Source organism: Calonectris borealis, chromosome 1, assembly GCF_964195595.1.
Source record: "Calonectris borealis chromosome 1, bCalBor7.hap1.2, whole genome shotgun sequence".
Classification (NCBI taxonomy): Eukaryota; Metazoa; Chordata; class Aves; order Procellariiformes; family Procellariidae; genus Calonectris; species Calonectris borealis.
The window spans coordinates 62,956,169-62,973,859 of record NC_134312.1 but is presented as its reverse complement, the minus strand read 5'-3'; the positions used below and the strand labels follow the sequence as shown (position 1 = coordinate 62,973,859).

At 43.3% G+C, this 17,691-nt stretch overlaps 1 protein-coding gene across 2 annotated transcripts in view; it reads left to right on the top strand.

Moving 5' to 3' along the window:
• The first annotated feature begins 1,087 nt into the window (after nucleotides 1-1,087).
• The window catches only part of CHPT1 (choline phosphotransferase 1), a 24,015-nt gene continuing 7,411 nt past the window's right edge, over nucleotides 1,088-17,691 (top strand). The window contains exons 1-5 of one of the 2 annotated variants that reach the window (XM_075157604.1): nucleotides 1,088-1,414; nucleotides 10,947-11,094; nucleotides 12,149-12,290; nucleotides 15,832-15,916; nucleotides 17,481-17,612. In XM_075157604.1, coding sequence (XP_075013705.1) covers nucleotides 1,172-1,414; nucleotides 10,947-11,094; nucleotides 12,149-12,290; nucleotides 15,832-15,916; nucleotides 17,481-17,612 — 750 coding nt within the window. In that variant the 5' untranslated portion in view covers nucleotides 1,088-1,171. The remainder of the gene's footprint in view (nucleotides 1,415-10,946; nucleotides 11,095-12,148; nucleotides 12,291-15,831; nucleotides 15,917-17,480; nucleotides 17,613-17,691) is intronic. The other variant, XM_075157601.1, reaches the window with a different exon arrangement.

Below are 17,691 nucleotides of genomic sequence, written 5' to 3'. Positions count from 1 at the left end.
GTAACAGGAAACTGCCCTCTCCAGGAAATTGTTGTGTCTGGCCAGAAAGCTACAGCCTCTGGCCCATAATGGAATAACTTAAAAAAAGATTCCTGATTCTAAGAAGATGCCATTTGGTTAGAGGTTGTATTTTATACTTTCTACTTTATCTTTCATACAGCTACCCAGTGCTCCCCTTTCCTTGGCCACATTCAGAAACCACATACCTTCCCAGAGAATCAGGGACACACCTAAATCCTTCACGTGACCAATGCAAAGAATTTGAAGTGCTGCAATTTCAGAAAAGGCACATTTGTTTCGAAGCGCCTTCTCTAAGCAGGTCAAGGAGGTAAAGGCAGTCCTGCCTAACACAGTGTCCAGGTGTCCCGCAAGGTGCAGGACCGCCACGGCCCGGGCAGCGGGTCTCCTCCCAGGGGTGGGGGAGCCCTTGGCCGACGCAGTGGGGATCACCTCCCCCCAGACATGGCCGTAGCGTTCTGCCGGCTGCAGGAGCCTACCCGCCACCCAAGCCCTGCCTTTATGCCTTGCTCCGGCATCGAGCCTGGCCAGCCACCTGCTGCACGCGTTATAAAACGCGCAAAAGGGGAATAAGATGAGTAAGGAAAATGACAGGGGAGCGGGGGATTCAACCCACCCTGCCCACGCCCAGCAGCGACGAGACGCGGGCGCTCAGGCCCACCGCGCCAGCCGTGACTGCCCACACGCCTGAGGAAATGGCGGCAGGCGGGAAGCGGGCGGGTCGGGCCCTCCCGGGGCGCACCCTTCGACGATCGAGGTCTCCCGCCGCCGCCGGGGTGATCCCCATCCCCTCACGGCGAGGCGAGGCTGGCGGAGCCGCCACGGTCTGGGCAACCTCCCCAGAAACAGGGCCACTGCAACCGGGAGGCGCCGGCACCCCGTCCCCGCCGCAGGGGGAGGGAGGGAGCCGTGCCCCGGCCTGAAGGAACCAACGGCGGGCCGGGGGCTCGGGCGCCCGTCCTGCCTTAGCTGTCGCGGGGGCGGTGGCTCCCCTCCAGCAGGGCCGCCAGCTGGGCGTCGGCCTCTTCCGCCTCCCGCCGCTGCGCCGCGGCCCTCAGCTCAGCCCCGCCCCGAGCGGCGGCGGCGGCGGCGGCGGCCTGACCCCGGTTCTGTCCGGTGCGCGGCGAGCGGCGGCCGCCGCGGCGGTGGCGGGATGGCCGTGCCCTGGGCTCTGCCCGCGCCCCTCAGCCCGGCGCAGCTGAAGCGCCTGGAGCAGCACCGCTACAGCGCGGTCGGGCGCTCGGTGCTGGAGCCGTGGCTGCAGCCCTACTGGGCCTGGCTGGTGGAGCAGGTCCCGCTGGGGCTGGCCCCCAACGCCATCACCCTGGGCGGCCTCCTGCTGAACTGCCTGACGGCGCTGCCGCTCATCGCCATCTGCCCCAGCGCCACCGAGCAGGTACTGCCCGCCACGGCCCGCCGCCGCCTCTCCGCTAGAGCCTGGCCCCTTCCCCCGCCTGCCACCGCCTCCCCCCGGCACGACCTCGCCTCAGCCCGGCGGCCCTGCCCCGGCCGCCGCCCCGCGGGGCCCCCGTGCCCTCCCGCCTTGCGAGCCCCGGGAGCGGGTGCTGCAGCTCAGCCCCGGGCGGCCCGGTGTGGAGGAGCCACCCCGGTACCCGCTGACAGTACCCGGAGCGCTGGGGCCCTTGCCCACCGCCGGGCGCGGTGCCCTGTCACTTGCGGCTGCTCTGCGGTAGTAGCGCGGCCCTTCCCGTGGTAGGGAGGGCTGAGGTAGCGCTGCGGGTTTGCCCTGAGAAATGAGGGGAGCGGTGGTGCGGGGGTCACGGTGTGGGGTAGCTGGGGTCAAGCTGGAGATGGGTGTTAGGGTTTGAATGCCGCACTGCTGGGAGGATCATGTGAAAGGGCGAGTGTCCGTGGGCTGCTCTCTCCTCCCCGGCCGGTGGCTGACCAGAGGTCCCCGTGGGGATGGGGCTCTGACTGGGTGCTTGGCCCAGGCCAGACCCCAGCCTCCTCCAGGGACCGTCTTATGTCCTGCCTGCGTGCCTCTGCTTGGGCAGCTTGCTGGGAAGGAGACGTAAGCTGTGTCAACTCCCTTCTCAGGAGGAAGGCTGTAACAGAGGGGCTGTGGGGGTAGAAACAGCTGCCAGCCAGGAGAGAGGATGCAGGATGTGCCCAGGAGCAGGGCAGAGCTGGCCAGGAGGCATGGCTGGCGCCACTTCAGCATCGCTTAGTTCAGAATCGAGGTTTGGTTGTGTCGCAGATGTGTTAGCTGACAGTAGCTCAGATGCTTCCCGTCCTCACGTGGGAAACATTTAATTGCTTTAGCCTCTGGAGGGAAAACAGGCTTGTTAATGGGGGCTGATGCTGCTGTCGCTTAAACTGGGTTGCCTACAGTTTCACTAACAATTTAAGGAGCTCTATCGGAGCTTCCCAGCCTGTTATGAGTTTCCCAGTGCAGAGTCTTTGTGGTAGTTAGGGTGGGAAATATCAGGGGAAAATTGCTTTGTGTAGGTAAAATATCTTGAAGGGTGACTGTTGTTTTTCTTGCATTCTGATGGGCTTAAATCCTCTAATGGCAGAGGTGGCGGTTGGGTTTTTTTAATAACTTAGATATTCTTCGGTGAGTGTTCTTGTTGATGGAAGCACCCTTCTTTTTCTGTAGTTGCTTTGCCCTTTGTGTTAGCAGAGGTGTTTGTGGCAGACATATCAGGAAGCTGATCCAGATCAAAATTTTTGCTTTGCTTTGGTCTAACCCTAATCACTTCCCTGATTTGCATCACCAGGTAGAGGCACTCTGTGGTGTTGCAGGCAGTAGAAGAAGGGAGGATAGAGATAAGAGTGAATGGTTGGAAACCGCAGGTTGTCTTCTAGTGGCACTTTCAGAATTAAAATGCTTGTGGAAATGCTACCTTTAGCTTTGTGTTATAGATATCAGTCGTGTGCCAGCTATGTGTCTGGCTGTTCATTTTAGCTTTTTCTCTTTGCTATTCAGAAAAAAAAAGCAGAAAGTAAATTTTAGGTTATTTTTCCCTTGAGGACTCTTGTACAAAAAAAAAAAAAGGTTGTGTTGCAGACATCCAGGGAATGATTTGTTCCAGGAAAGCTTAGGTTGAGTTTTAGGAACTTTACTTTTTTTTTTTTTTTTTTAAAATTGCGGAAGCTGAATTTTATAAGAACCTACAGTTTGGATTAAACTTCCTTGTTCAGATATCAGTATATCTTTTATAAATAGGTAGTGTAAAGCCAGACTCCTTATCCTGTTGGTTTTTGTTGCCTCTGCGCTGTGAGAACAGTCCTCACTTTCTCTTGCTGCATGACTTAGGGCATCATTATCTCTCTTCTGCTTGTTTAGTGGCTCAGCTTGTCTTCTACCTAAGGTGTCATGTGTCTGGATGGCTTTTTTTTAAAAAGCTAAAACTGTTGCAACGCTAATAGGTGCTATATGTATTGTTGTAATACCTACTTTGTACTTTTGACTTGGATGTGTAGGGTGGAAGGGCTAGGGGGAAGGTGGAAGGAAGGAAGGAAAATGATGTTAAAGGTGATTGAATCACAGGCTGAACTAATAGCATAGTGCACTTCAACATCACCTCTCTATGCTGCCAAGCCACCTCTTCCATTCAAGAACAAGTCTTCACTACCTGATGGACTAACGAGAACTTGTTATCTTTTCTTGGTGGAAGTGTAGGAGCACTGGACAGAAGACTGATAAAATAACAAGCAGGTTTTGGTTTTAGGTGGGGTTTTTTTTATGAGTTGGTTTGTGTGGTGTGGTGGTTTTTTTTTCCCCTAACCAGTCTTTAGTGGGCCATTTCTTTTAGTCCTTTATTGAAAACACTGAAGTCTTGATGTTTGTACAAACCATCCAAAACAAGTAAGACTGGTAGCTGAAATCCCTCAGAGTAGCTGCTAGCAGATGCTTAGAAAAGAGATCTTTCCCCATTATACCCTTCCAGCTGCCAAAAGACTCTGGTTTAGGGGTTTCTCGGCGAGGGATTCTACTCAGGTGACTTGCTAGAACAGCAACTGATGGATCTGTTTCCCCACAGACACCTTCCAACTCATGATTTTGCCTTTTGAATTCTTTGTTTTGAACCTGTTTGTACTTTCAGCTTCCATTATGTCCTATTGCAGTGAATTCCACAATTTAATACTTTTTCCCCCACAGACACAATGCAATTAATGTCTAAAACCATACAATGCTCCCTTGTTCTCTTACTGTGTAGCTGTTATTTCCTTATACACTATTCTTTTTATCTTCATCAGCATCAGTAGCCACTAAAAGCCAGTTTGTTGCTGACCAGCACGATATGTTTTGGCTTTATAAAATATTGTCTGCTTAAGTAATGTCTTCTTGTCTGGTAGGAAGATGGGTTGTATCACTGTCTCCTGTCAATGCACATTTCAACATAAGCCGTCTTATTTGTAGCTAAGCCATTAGCAGGCTGCACTCCTCAAGTGCTGTTGTAACTAAAATCCATGTGTGTAGATTTTTGTAGAGTGTTTGTCCAGTTTGCTAATGTCTGTAATGTACTACAGTAATCTATAGAAATAATATATGGGACTGCTACACCAGGTGTGATGGTGGGAGGACACTACCTCCACATTTCATCTTCTGTGGAGGGCTGAAGTATCTTCTTCACTGTGACTGTGGGCTAGTGTGGTTTTTTTTTTCCCTGTTTTTTTTTTTTTTTTTTTACATCAATTATAAAATATTTAGGAATTAATGTTTTGCTGACATTAAGTATGAACAGTGTGTATTTGCTGCGTTAGAGTGTAAAAGGAGCACTTCTTAGGTGAGGATTTCCATTTTGTCCCCATCTTTTGATACTGAACTGTTTTGCTCTGCTGCAAGCTGACTTCTCTGAAGTAGCTCTAGTTACTTCATTAGGTTTTGCACGTGAATCTCTTGTTAGCCCTTCCCATTCTGGGGAAAACTGACATGTTAATTTTTTCCTTGCATCAACACTAGGAAGAAAACTGGCTAAACATAATTCTCTGTCTTATTAAAAAGGAGAAAGAAAACTCTGATCCTGCTGCTTTCATGGTTGCTCATGGAGGGGCCTAGCTTTGGTAATCCTTTGAGCTCAGCCACAGGTCTCTAAAATACCATAGGAAGCTAGAATTTTAGGACAGAAGTTCATGCTAACAGTAGTTATTACTTAGTACTGAATTTATCTCTATTTAAAAAAAAAAAATTCTGTAGCAGTTATAGCAGGATCTAAGCAAAGAGCCCCCGAAACTGATCAGAGTAGATTTTATCTAGTGATAAAGACTTGTCCTGCATGCTCTCAGGTTCTTAGGTTCCATCATGTCTCATTTATTTGGGGTTTTTTAAGGCCTTTGTTTCTGTTGTCTATAATTTCCTGCAGGTTACTGGGAATAGAGGAATACAGGAAGAGAAAAGCATGGATTATGGATTTGCAGTTTGGGCAGTGATGGCGAAAAGGGGGCAGGGGCTCAAGGGTTCTCATGCAGAGAGCAGAGCTAGGGAGGGAAGGGAGGCTTGTGATGGCTAGCTCTGTAGAATTGCTTAAAAAATGGGGTAGTACATTTATAAAAGGGTGCTATACCTTGCTGAAACATGCTATTTAGAAAGCCATGCATCTAGGGAGACCAAAAAGCAGAGCAGGGTCTAGGTAGTTCCAGCTAGCTCTACTATTAATTGCTTGGAGGGAGAGGAACATCGGTGAGGTGCTGTCTCTGCTTCTCTCAATCTCTCTTTTTAAAATTCCCTTTAAAAAACAACAAAAACCACCCCCCCACCCCCCCACCAAACCCCATCTTTTAATCTGAAAGAGGCATCGTCTTGTTTTTTTTCCTGTCAGAGGGAGAAATGAAGGGAAGATATTGACAGGCATGGAATGATGTAAATAGCAAGGGCAGATCTGAGCTTTGTGGGAGAGAGAATGAAGTAGAAAAGAGGGGGAATTGGAACAGCTGGTATGAACTGGGGGCATGAAGGAAGAAGCATTAACCCCCTGACTTGGTAGAGGAGAAGTGAGAAGCACTGAGTGGGGAGGGGAATCCAGCCCATACCCACAAGTGAAGAATGGAGCACTCAGTAGTGAATGGGAGAAAGAGGTATTTGGCATAAAGGAAGACAGCAAAGGTTCAGGAACCCCAACACAGAAGGACAGAGCTCTTTGAGAGGGAGCTTGTTCGGGAGAAGAGAATGCTAAAGGAATGCAGGGAGTCCCTGGTGCGCATGAAATGCACTTGGGCTATAGTATGATTTCCCTTCCCCCCCACCCTTGCCCTCTCCCCCTGCTGTAATGCAGGTTTAAATAGCCCCTCCCCTTCTTTTGCTGTTAATACAATTGTACATAGTGCTTTGTGTGAAACAGAAGTGAGGAAAATGATCCATATTTGGGGGGAAGAGGGAGTAAGTCCAGTAAAAATGTCTCTTTCTCTTCTGGATCTGTTCCAGAGAGGGGCTGTGTAAACTAGGGTGAAATTAGTTGCAGTGTTTTTGGATTGAGGAAGTGAGATTATGACTAAATGTGATGAGTAATTAAGGGGGTCTGAATCTTTAGATGTTGCATAAGCTTGGGCTGTTGAACTCTCTGGACTTGAGAGCTTTGCTTGAAATAAGTGCTAAGGGATCTTTGTGGCACATCTAGTCTTCTGCAGCTGTCCATGCTCTTCTGTGGTATGGTATCACAGGGGCAGAAGAACGGGGACTGCTGTTCAACCTACACTTTTTCCTGAAGGAAAGGCATGCCATACATACCTGTCAAATGCTATATGCACATTGTTTTGTTTTGACACCCTCTAGTTCAGTAGATGACCAGACCTGCTGTACCAAATCTGTGTGTGACAAGATTCTGGGGCTGTATCATCTTTCAGACATCCTTTTTAATTGAAGTGGAGAAGCCTTCTTTCCCCCTCCCCCCCAGGGTTTGTGTTCTCTTCTAGTTCCATGAAAATAGCATCTAGCTCTGGCCAAACAATACGTTTGCTTGGACAGGATATAACTTTGGGCAGAGATAATAAACACCTCATCAGTGAAAAGCTGATGATTATTGGGAGTCTCCTGACCTTTCTGCTGAGTCTGTCAGCCATTCTCAAATGCTCCCACTTCTCTAATTTGCAAACTAGCGTGGGTCCAGCGTGGGAAGCCGGCAGGGGACATCCCTGGATGAAGAACCAGGCATGTGAGAAGGCGGAGGAGATGGCAGCTATAGCTGTATTGAGAAGGTTGATAGCAGAGAGAATCTGTGGTTATTAGGAACTTCAGAAACCTCCGTGCACCTTGGTGATTTGGAAAACTGTATTTTACTGATTAAAACATCAGAGTATTCATTTAATCTGTTAAATGCATAGATGATCATGAGTGATCTTTGGTTGTTAGCACTTTGGGTTTAGTTTGAACTGACAGCCTAGGGATGAAATGCTCCAGATTGTGTTTCTAAGCCCTCTCAGACACCTGTTCCCCTGTTCTTACTACAATCTTTTTCCCTTCTCCGCAACTGCAGGGATACAGATGCATCCACTACAGGTGTTAATGGATATAGATATCCTTATTGGGAAGAGGATGAAGACTTCTCCTCCTCTTTCCAGATTGTCAATGAGCAGTTTTGGAGTCTGAGGGGATCGTTGCTTTGATTTGTCCCAGCAGGAGCTAATGCAAACAGACTTGGATCAGCAGTCTTAAAGATTACACCTGTACAATAACTTGAAACTCAACAAAAGCCATTGCTTTGTCAGAAAGACCTGATAAGAGAGGTTTATTTATTTATTTTTACATTTAATGCGTTAAACTTGTTTTGAGATAAAGTAAATGTAGATGATGTTACCTGAAAAAGAATTCTTGCCTCATGTTCTGTGGGTTATGGAAACTTTCATAAACTGACTGCAGTAACCAGCATGCAAGCCTTCTGTTCTGGTTAGAATTGAGGCTATATTTCATGGAGCTTGCATTTCAAAAGACTGTGATAATACCAAGCATACAGCATAGAGCACTACGGCTAATGATAAAAAAATGTGCCATAACAGGTTTCTGTTCCTGACTGGTGTTTCAATTACGGAAATGATCCAGTTAAATAAGAAACTGCCCACACTCTGGCATTTGACTTAATTGGTGATGTGCCCCACACTGCGGGCGGGGGTGAATGCAAAGTGGGTAAGGAATTTAGCTTGCATATTTAGCACTGGATATAGTCTACTTTTGCCCGTGATATGGAGAACCTGATGACTTTAAAGCAAACTAAAATCTATTTCACTTATAGGAAGATGGTTGCAAAAGGAGGGGAGCCTAATGCAACCAAAAACCCATGGTGTCCTAGACAGAATTGCCAGGTGTGGCCTGCTTTTCTTCCTGAAATCCAGGAATTAGCATGACAAGTTTTGATAGACCTCAAGCTATCTTTCCATAACTAGTAGAAGTATGTCACAGTAAGGACACCTCATAAAACACTGCAGATTACCTTTGTGGCATTTCACAGCAGTATCGGTGATAAAATTGGAGATGTCTTTAAAATACTACTTTAAAGGACAGCAGTGAAACTGGTGGTTTCTCCTGGCCTTCCTGCTCATGGTGCTTCATTCATAGGTCTGTGTCAGGAGCTGCCTTGTTTGAGAATATCTGTTATTCTCCATGCAACCAGGTTATTCTGAAAAAGTCAGTCCAGCTACTGTGGTAGCTTTAATATGTGGATTATGTCACAAGGAAAATGATCTTAGCTTCAACAGCTTAACTGCGCTTTTATGTCCTGAAGTACCTGAGCAATGGCTGACAGCCCTCTATTTTGGAAAGGTGAAGAGCGAGAACAAGGGCTGACAGGTAGCCACTCCTGTAGAACGTCTGACCAAGCGAGCTTGTGCCAGGAGAAGCCCTTGAGCTCTTTCTTCCTCCACGTGGCTCTTGGTGATCCACGAACCCAGGGTGGCAGTAGGCTCCTGCTGTCCACAGGCTCTGTCCTTCCCCTTTCATCAGAGGAGAGAAACTTTTTCAAAAGATGGCTAAGAACTCACTCCAGGGTTTAACCCCATCCCCCAACACAAAATTCCTTTGTTTAACTGGACTAACAAGGGAGAAAAAACCTAAATAACTCAACTAATCCCATTGGTAAACATCAAACGTATTGCTGTAATCACTTGACCTGGATTTCTACAGTGTGCTCTTTGGGGGGTTGTCAGATACCAGTATGTTAAACGTCCATTGGAATGAGAATATCTACTCATCCTCTTTCACCTGCTCAAGGCTTCCAACATCATCTGTGATTACAATTTTTCTTAGTTTCCTTGAGTTAAGGGGAAGGACGGCCTTGCCAGTTTTGAAGAATTTTCTAAGTTTTCTAGATTTCTAGGTACATACAAATCCAGACTTTTCACCTATAGCTGGAGTCCCTAATTCTTTGACTGTCTTTTGCTTCAAAGCTGGATGAAGCCAACCGTTTGACTTTAAATGGTGGAATGGTTTATTAGTGAAATTATCCAAATACTGGGTAGCAGGAAAATCATAAATTTGCTGACAATATTGTTTTCGTATTAAAAGCACAAAACTAAGTGATAACATAGTGTATCAGCCAGCCTTGAATACATGAGGAAGTCTTAAATAACAGCAAAAAAGCTGTTCAGAACTGAACTTCCTTTAAGCATGTTGGTTCTTGGGAAGGATGTGTTTTGTAATCAGTCTAACTGGAGGCATAACTTTTTTACTAGCTCAAGTCAGTGAGTATAACGATGATGAGAAAACAGAATGGCTGGAGGAGCAGCTTACCTCATCTGTATTCCTATTGCTGCCTTCTCCTATCCCTGCCTACGAACTGCTTGGCAACTGTCATTTTTCCTTTTTCCCCAGCAGTGACGCTGGGTTTATGTGAGTGTGGACAAATCTCAGCTCACTGAGATTCAATCTGTTGTCTAAATCTGCTTAATAGCCTTTACTGGACTTAGGTAATACACGTAATCATGTTGGTCTATTTGCGCTGCAGGAGAGGAATTGCAGAGGTGTAGAGCCAGAGCAGCTGTCCCTTACCTGGGCGTGCAAGGATCCAGCTCTGTGGCTGCTTGTGGCTGTTTGCTTGTTTAACCTGCAAGTTGCATTTCCAGCATTTATACCTAACTTTGGCTCTCTTTTTGTGAACAGTGCTTCTAAATGTTAAGGATACCGCTGGAAACTACTTGAGGCAAAAATGTTATCTGTACTTTGTTCAAAAGGTGTTAGAAATAATTTTTAGTAAAAACTAATTCCTAGACAAAGACATAGTGACTGTGTGTATGAAAATAATGCTTTTGAAAGGTACTACTGTAGGACAGTTCCTTTGAACGTAAGACCGGTGTTAATGTACCTGATTCACAGCTTGTTTTGAAACTCTGATAGCCTATATCAGACTATATAAATATGAAGTTGCTCCTTCATATTTAGTGAATGACTTAATTTCTTTAAACCCTTGTCCAAAGTGCCTATGTATATTGGAAAAAATCTCTTTCCCTAAAAGCTGAAGGCTTTATTTAGTAAAATGTAATGGGTTTTTATATCTATGTTGTAAATCTGAGCAAATCATCTAAGGGTCTATCACATAAACTGCTGAGAACTTTAGTAAGTGCCTTCCTGCTATTTTCTTTTTTAAAGATTAATTTTATTTTCGTAACATTTTGCAGCACAAAGAATACAAATAATTATAGAAATACTGTGGGTTTAAGGTGGAAAAATAAGTCAATTGATGCAGAAGAGAGGTTAAAGTGGGTTTTTTGGGCGTGTTTTTTTGTTTGGTTGGTTTTTTTTTTTTTTAAGACAAATAGAAGGACCTGTGTTTCACTGGTGTATCCGGAGTAGTTCATTATAGTAGTTACTACAGTTCATGTAGGACTAGCGCACAGAATTTGGTTTGTCTGTTAACTAAGTAACAAATAGCACAACGTGGTATGGTTTTGTGCTGAACAATATTTTACCTTTAATGAAATAGATTATCAGCTAAGAAATTGGGAACTGCCTAGTGACTTTTTATGTGAATCTCTTTCAGGCACCTTTTTGGGTGTACATCCTGGGTGCACTAGGACTTTTTATCTACCAGTCTCTGGATGCCATTGATGGGAAGCAAGCCAGAAGAACAAACAGTAGTTCTCCTTTAGGAGAACTCTTTGATCATGGTTGCGACTCTATTTCCACAGGTAGCCTTAACCTATTTTTACCCATCCTAGTTTTAAAAAAATTACCTGTTTTCAAGAGGAGCTGATTAATCACAGATTTATTGAAGTTGGAAAGACCTTTGGAGATCACTTAGTCCAACCCCCTACTCAGAGCAGGGTCAGCACGTTCCCTTCTTTTAGGGTAACTTCACCATCTCCTGGTCACTGCAGCCAAGGCTGCCCCTGACCTTTGCATCCCTGACCAGTATCAGGGGGGATATTTCAGAAGGACCTTCGGCAGATGTTGGGTAACATGTGTTCTGCTCTTACTTACTGTGCATCTTCACGTACAGTGTTCTTGGCATGACCTAGATGGTGAACAAAGAGTTCCATAAGACCATGCTTAGAGATTCTTTACTATACATAGCCTGTGTTTTCCAGTAGGGTACAGGTGATGCCTAATAAAGGATTTTAAGGACCTAAAAGACTGCTGCTGGCATGTGAGACTAAGGATTCCGCTTTAGGAGTGAGGTGCCAAAATATCATTCTGGTAATAGGGCATCCAGCCTGACACTTAGGAGAAGGATAATTTATATTCCTTAGAAGAATAAGTTTAAAAAAAGTTGATTTGGAATCCTTAAAAAGTAAGCCTTGCTCAGTTTTACTTTCCATAACTTAGCTGCTGTTGGTGGCAATGCCTGTACTTCTAGAAAAACTTAATGGCTGAAACATTTGTCCTGGGATTTGGTACGTTCTTTATACCTCACTTCCCAGAGAAGTGCAACTACCAGTCCCTCTGAGCTGGGCCCTTCAGGTGAAGCTGTCAGTGTTGCAAAGAACACGAGATAACAAGGGCAGAAGAAGGGAGAACAACCCCTGTAGGCTAGAAGGCGGGACCCTTGCCTGGAAGAAAAGGAGTCCTGTGTTTTGGTCTTTCCTGCCAGGACTATCCGTGAGGTTAGCTATATTTCATATATATCAGTCATATCATTACTTTGTTATAGTGATGTAAAATGCCTTGTGATTTTTCTTTTTTATTTCTCTTAACTGCAAGCAAAGAGGGTATATGACTAACCTGTTCATTTCTGCTTTTCAGTTTTTGTTGTCCTTGGATCCTGCATAGCAATCCGACTAGGAACAAATCCTGACTGGTTGTTTTTCTGTTGTTTTGTGGGACTGTTCATGTTCTATTCTGCTCACTGGCAGACATATGTATCAGGCATACTAAGGTTTGGAAAGTAAGTAGGTATCTTTTGAAGTACATGTGGCTTAATGTCTGAGACTGCTAGCTACTTGATTTCCATTTCTTCTTGTTTTTTTCCCTGCTCTACCTTCCTCCTCATCTCCCTTCCACCCTAGCAGACTTGTGTTTTACCTGGCAAGAACTTTAAAACTCTGCATAATATTGAGTAGAGGGCTTGTTCTTTTAGCAGCTGATTTTAGCTATATATGCTTTGTTTGCATGCGTTTCGCTTTTTTGTCTGCAGATTTGTTCACAGAACCCATACCAGCACCATGTGGGCTCAGGCCAGAGGGGTCTTGCCTGCAGTGTAAACAAGTGCTCTGTGTAGGAGTAGGAACAGAGCAAGCATCAGCAGTACCTCTCTTTGTAACCTCCCAGCCACAGAACAGTTTCAGCCCAGGGGACTCTGGGCTCTCTTTTTAGAGAAATTCCTGTGCTAATGGGTTTCTCTTCCATAGGTATCTTCAATCTTCCTTCAAACAAACTCTCTGCATCCATTGCATCCTTTGTCAAGGAGTTCCACAGAGCTATGGCAGTGCTTGAAGAACTACCCCAGGTTTATCTGGGGGCTTTGCTTTTAATCTGGTTCATGTTGGTTTTGATGTCCTTTAGGTTTTGTGTTAGGTCACAATTCTAGTGATTGCTGTTGATGCTGCTCATGACTTGGTAGAAATTCCATCTGTTCTCACTACAGTGTGGGAGGAGGAGTCACAACATTGATGTAGAAGATAACAATTTCAATTTAACTCCTAATAGTGTGGGGACTGCTGCACCCTCCTGCAGCTGTGGTGGTGCCTAGCCATTGCCTTTTGCTGTTTTTAAACAACGAGCTGCACTTCAGTAATGATTTCTGGAAAGAGGAAAAGATCAGAGACTTCCGTAGCAGCAAAATTGGAAATATGTGATAGATGAAGGCTATATTTCTGATAATCCTAGTCAATTGTTAAGTCCCCTGTTTATAGTGCTACTTAGCTCTGACCTGCAAGAAACACCTTAGCAAATCTGAGCATCACTGGGCACACAGGCTAGTGATCAGCTATCCTTGCATACTGTTCGATGACTGTATCAAAAGAAAGCTGTCTTTGTGGTAATGCTAAGAGCTCTTTTTATTCGCTAATAATGCATTTTACCACACAAACTCTGTCTTCTACCTGCCTACCCATCCTACTTTTTTTAAAGGACATCTTGTGCTGTAAACAAAAATAAATGTAAACAAAAAAAGTGATGGCTGAAATAAGATAATTTCCGTATATGACAGCGGACTACAGTGAAGGGAGATGGACTATGCCATGAGCTCTGGGATTTTGCATAAATGATTGCTTTTCTGTGCCTTTCGTTCTTGTACAAAATATGAGAATTTCCCTGCATCAGGAAGGCACTGAGGCTCCCATACCCCATAAAAACTTCTTCATTAAAAACTTAATGGCTTCTACATAAATATAGTGATACTGCATAGTACAAGCAGTTCGGAATGGCCTGGTGTTCCATGCTTACTGTTTGAAGTTAAATAGACACAACTTTTCTCCAAGGTAACTTATTTCTGTTTAGTGAGAGCAGGTCAGAGTTGTTTCGAGGCTCACGATTTTATTTCTCTTAAGCATGGAGGTGATAGACTAAATGAAGGCAATAGTATATTGCTCTAAATATGATAATACTTAATAACATGGATGGAAGCTTTCACTGATGCTGTTCCTGTATTAGCAGCACTTGATTTTAGAAGTCAAATGACAGGTGAGAGAGTCCTAGCGCTGATGGCCCAGAGAGCTGGGTAACTGTGCCACTGTCAGGTTATGTAGAATACCGCACAGTGTCTGATTAAAATATTTGGACTCTGATTTGGGCTGTGTTGCAACCAACAATCTGAGCCTCTGTAAAATTAAGTACTAAACTTTGGCACATACAATGACTCAACTTCAAGTTCAACTCCTCCCACCAGCAGCAACAGCAAATGCAGTACAGCTTAGAAATCTAGGTACAGAGTGTGAACTCTGAACACTTGAACTTGCATGTGGATGCTTTTGCATGATGTAAACAACAAGTTCAGTGTGCAGCTACGGCAATGACTGAGCAGATGTAACACTTCATCCCTGGTAGAGAGGGAAAAGCCCGCTCCCAGCAGCGCTGTCCCGTTTCCCCTCTGCACAGACTCTGTCGCTTGACTTCAAGCCAATTCATTAAATGGGCAGAAGATTAAAAGCCTACATGAGGCTAGCAGCTGAACTGGTTCACCTTACAGTCCGATGAGCACTACAGCTAGTACAAGCGAGGGAGCACAACGGCGTAGGAAGGAGAGGAGTACCCATTCCAACGGCTTTGGACAGTGACGAGTACCTCAGCATATCTTCTAGTTGCAGCTTAAACTTTGGCTCGACTAAGAGTGTGATGCTTGTTATGAAACTTAGCATATTTTATCACTATCCTTCCAATGAAAGAAGAGAGTTTAATGTTACTGTGACTATCAAGATCAGATAAATGTTTTCCATTAGGCAAGAGTTGATTCCTATCTCCCTTTAAAAATAGTTTCCTGTGCAAACAGTTCATGTGCTAAGCAAGTAATGATACATGTTGACTTTGGTCATAATATCTTAAAACAGCAAATTTATTCTAACTGCTTAAGGAAATATTGTATTTTAAACATCCACTGTCACTGTTTGCTGGAACTTCAGTACAAAGATCAGGTACCTGTCTCAAAAGCTTTGGTGGCATAAAAGGTACCTTAGATGTGCGTGCTTATTTTACTTATTTTAAAGCTTTATTGAAAGTATCGATTCTTTCTCTTGAGCCTCTGCTTAACTTTTTTTATATATATTCAGGTCTTCTCAAAATATTTCAGCAATCAGATACAGTAAGGCAGAGTTTGGCTATCTTGTCTGAGAATAAAAAAGGTGGTATACAGAGTCTAGACTTTAGGGGGCATACAAGGCCACCTATTTTAAAAAAGTATTTTATGGAAAAAAGCAAGATACTAATTATATGTCCTCTGAAACAGGAGAGATGCTTAGCTATCTACTGACTCAGTCCTCAAAATACTGCCCTTATGTTTTGCAGGCTGTATCTGTCAAGTTTTCATGATATGATGGCTTAAAGAAATTCCCTTCTGTCCCAACCTGCTCTTCACAGTCCATACTTTTCCATTAAAAGCATATCATAGAAATGTTTGATTGCATTTACTGTGAGCTTGCCTTAAAGTTTGATTTGATACTTACACAAGACTTGTTAGTCTGTAAATTTATACAACATTCTCAAATAGTTAACAATGTATTCATTAAAGATTTTCCCCCATTACAATTATAGGTAGCTCGCTCTAGTTAAGAAGTATAGGTTTAATTTTAAATCCTAACCAAAGACGTGTGCCTCCATATAGAGTATCTTTCTCAGTCAAGGGAAATTATATTCTATATACATTGAGGTACTTTGAAGTACTTCTAAGGAGATAATTTATAGTCACTGTTTTTTGATTCCCACCCCGCCTGCCTTACACTTACAGCAAAAAGACCTTTTCTTTAACTAAATCTTCCTTTTTTTTTCCTTCATAGAGTTGATGTAACTGAAGTTCAGATAGCTATAGCAATGCTGCTCTTGGTATCTGCATATGGTGGCACAGCAATATGGGACTATAAGGTAAGGGTATTAAATATTCAGCGTTCCTGTTGAGTATTCAGTTCCTGTTAAGTGTTCACAGTTCCTATGGTGTTTGAAGCTATCCTGTGCAAGTACCATCAACACCTACTAGTTGTCTAATATTCTGTTTTAGCTTATTGTACAAATGTAGGTTATTTTTATGTTGTAGTTAACTTAGGTATAATGGTGTGACTTCCTATGCACAAATTTAGAGCTACATAGAGGAAAAAAGACCCCATCTGCCAGATATGAACTTTTGATCTGAAACTAATACTCTGCAGATACTTAAGCTTTAATAAATAGTTTTTGTTCTAGTTTTATTTCTTTTGTATATTTTATTTTAAGACATACATTTCTGTTCAGTTAAATGATTTATAGGATGCTTTATTTTAAAATTTAAAGATTAAATGCTTTAATAAAAGCATGGGATGAAGTTAGGGGTTTTTTGGTTAAGAAATCCATATTTACATGTCAATGGAGATGTACTGATTTTTAAATCAGATGTACTGATTTAAAAACTACATTTTAACATAAATGTAAATATCTATAGGTAAAGAATTGTTTTCTGTCCGAAAGCATTTCCCTATCTCTGGCTTTTATTCTGATCTTTAAAAATGCGCTTCAGTGGACAGGATCAACTTCATCCTTTCTGGGGTCTTTACTCAGAAATGTGTAGTTCTGCTTGGTTGTAGCACATGGAAAAGCTGAGACCATTCCATGCTATTGATAACCAATGCAAATTAATCTAAATATAAACCACCAAGTAATTCAAATTCACTCACGAGTTTACTCAGCAATTAAGAAACGTTTAGCTAAACTTTGTTTCCTTTCCCCATCCTGTAAGACACTTTTGTTCTATTTTCAAACAGCTTATTTTCATGTTGGAAAATAAAATAGGTGCATTAGACTTTAATTATGATCGATTTTTCTTGTGGTAGTTATGCTGTATCTCAAAACAATCTATATTCAAAAAAATAGTCAATGGTTTCAATTTATTACTACTTCTTTTTTTTGAATCCTCTGCTGCCTTTGGAAGTTTCCTTGAAACTGCAATTGATTCTGAAAGGTAACTGTTTAATTAAAATTTGTATCTGGAGACTATTCTAAATGCAAAGATACAGCATACAAACAACATGTACCAAAACACAAAGCAGGCAGATGGTGTTTATGTTTCCTGTGGTTCAGTGTTGTGTTACCCCGTGAAACAGAAGGAACTATCCTTCTCCCCCCTCCTATGCTTTGGTGATGCAGTAGTCTGTGTCAAGTTTTTGCTTATATAGTAAAAATATTTGAAGAACCTTGTAAGGATAAACACAAAGATCTAGCTGAATTTCAAGACTACAACTTAAGTACTCAAAAGTCGAGTTTAAACATTCTGAAAGAAATTGGTCATCTCTTTAGTACGGAAACAAATTCCAAATACTGTCCTCCTGAGCTTGTTCCTGGGAAAGCGAGAGTTCAAATAAAACAATTGTTTAGTAGGTGTCAGCAGCTTTTTTTTAATCACTTTTTAAAAAAAGTTATCCTTAACTTTTAATATCTTTCTCTTGTTTTTCCTGCTAAGGTCCCTTTGGTGGGCTTGGAACTGAAGTTCTTGGCAGTTTTTAGCATACTGTGTGGAACAGCACTTTCTTTTTTCAGTTACTTCCGTATCATTTTTGGTGGAGGGGTTGGAAAGAATGGATCTACAATAGCAGTAAGTTGCTTTAAAAATCTAAGTGAGGTTTGAGTAATTTATGCCCATAATTTATTGCATTTCAGATGATCATAAGGGT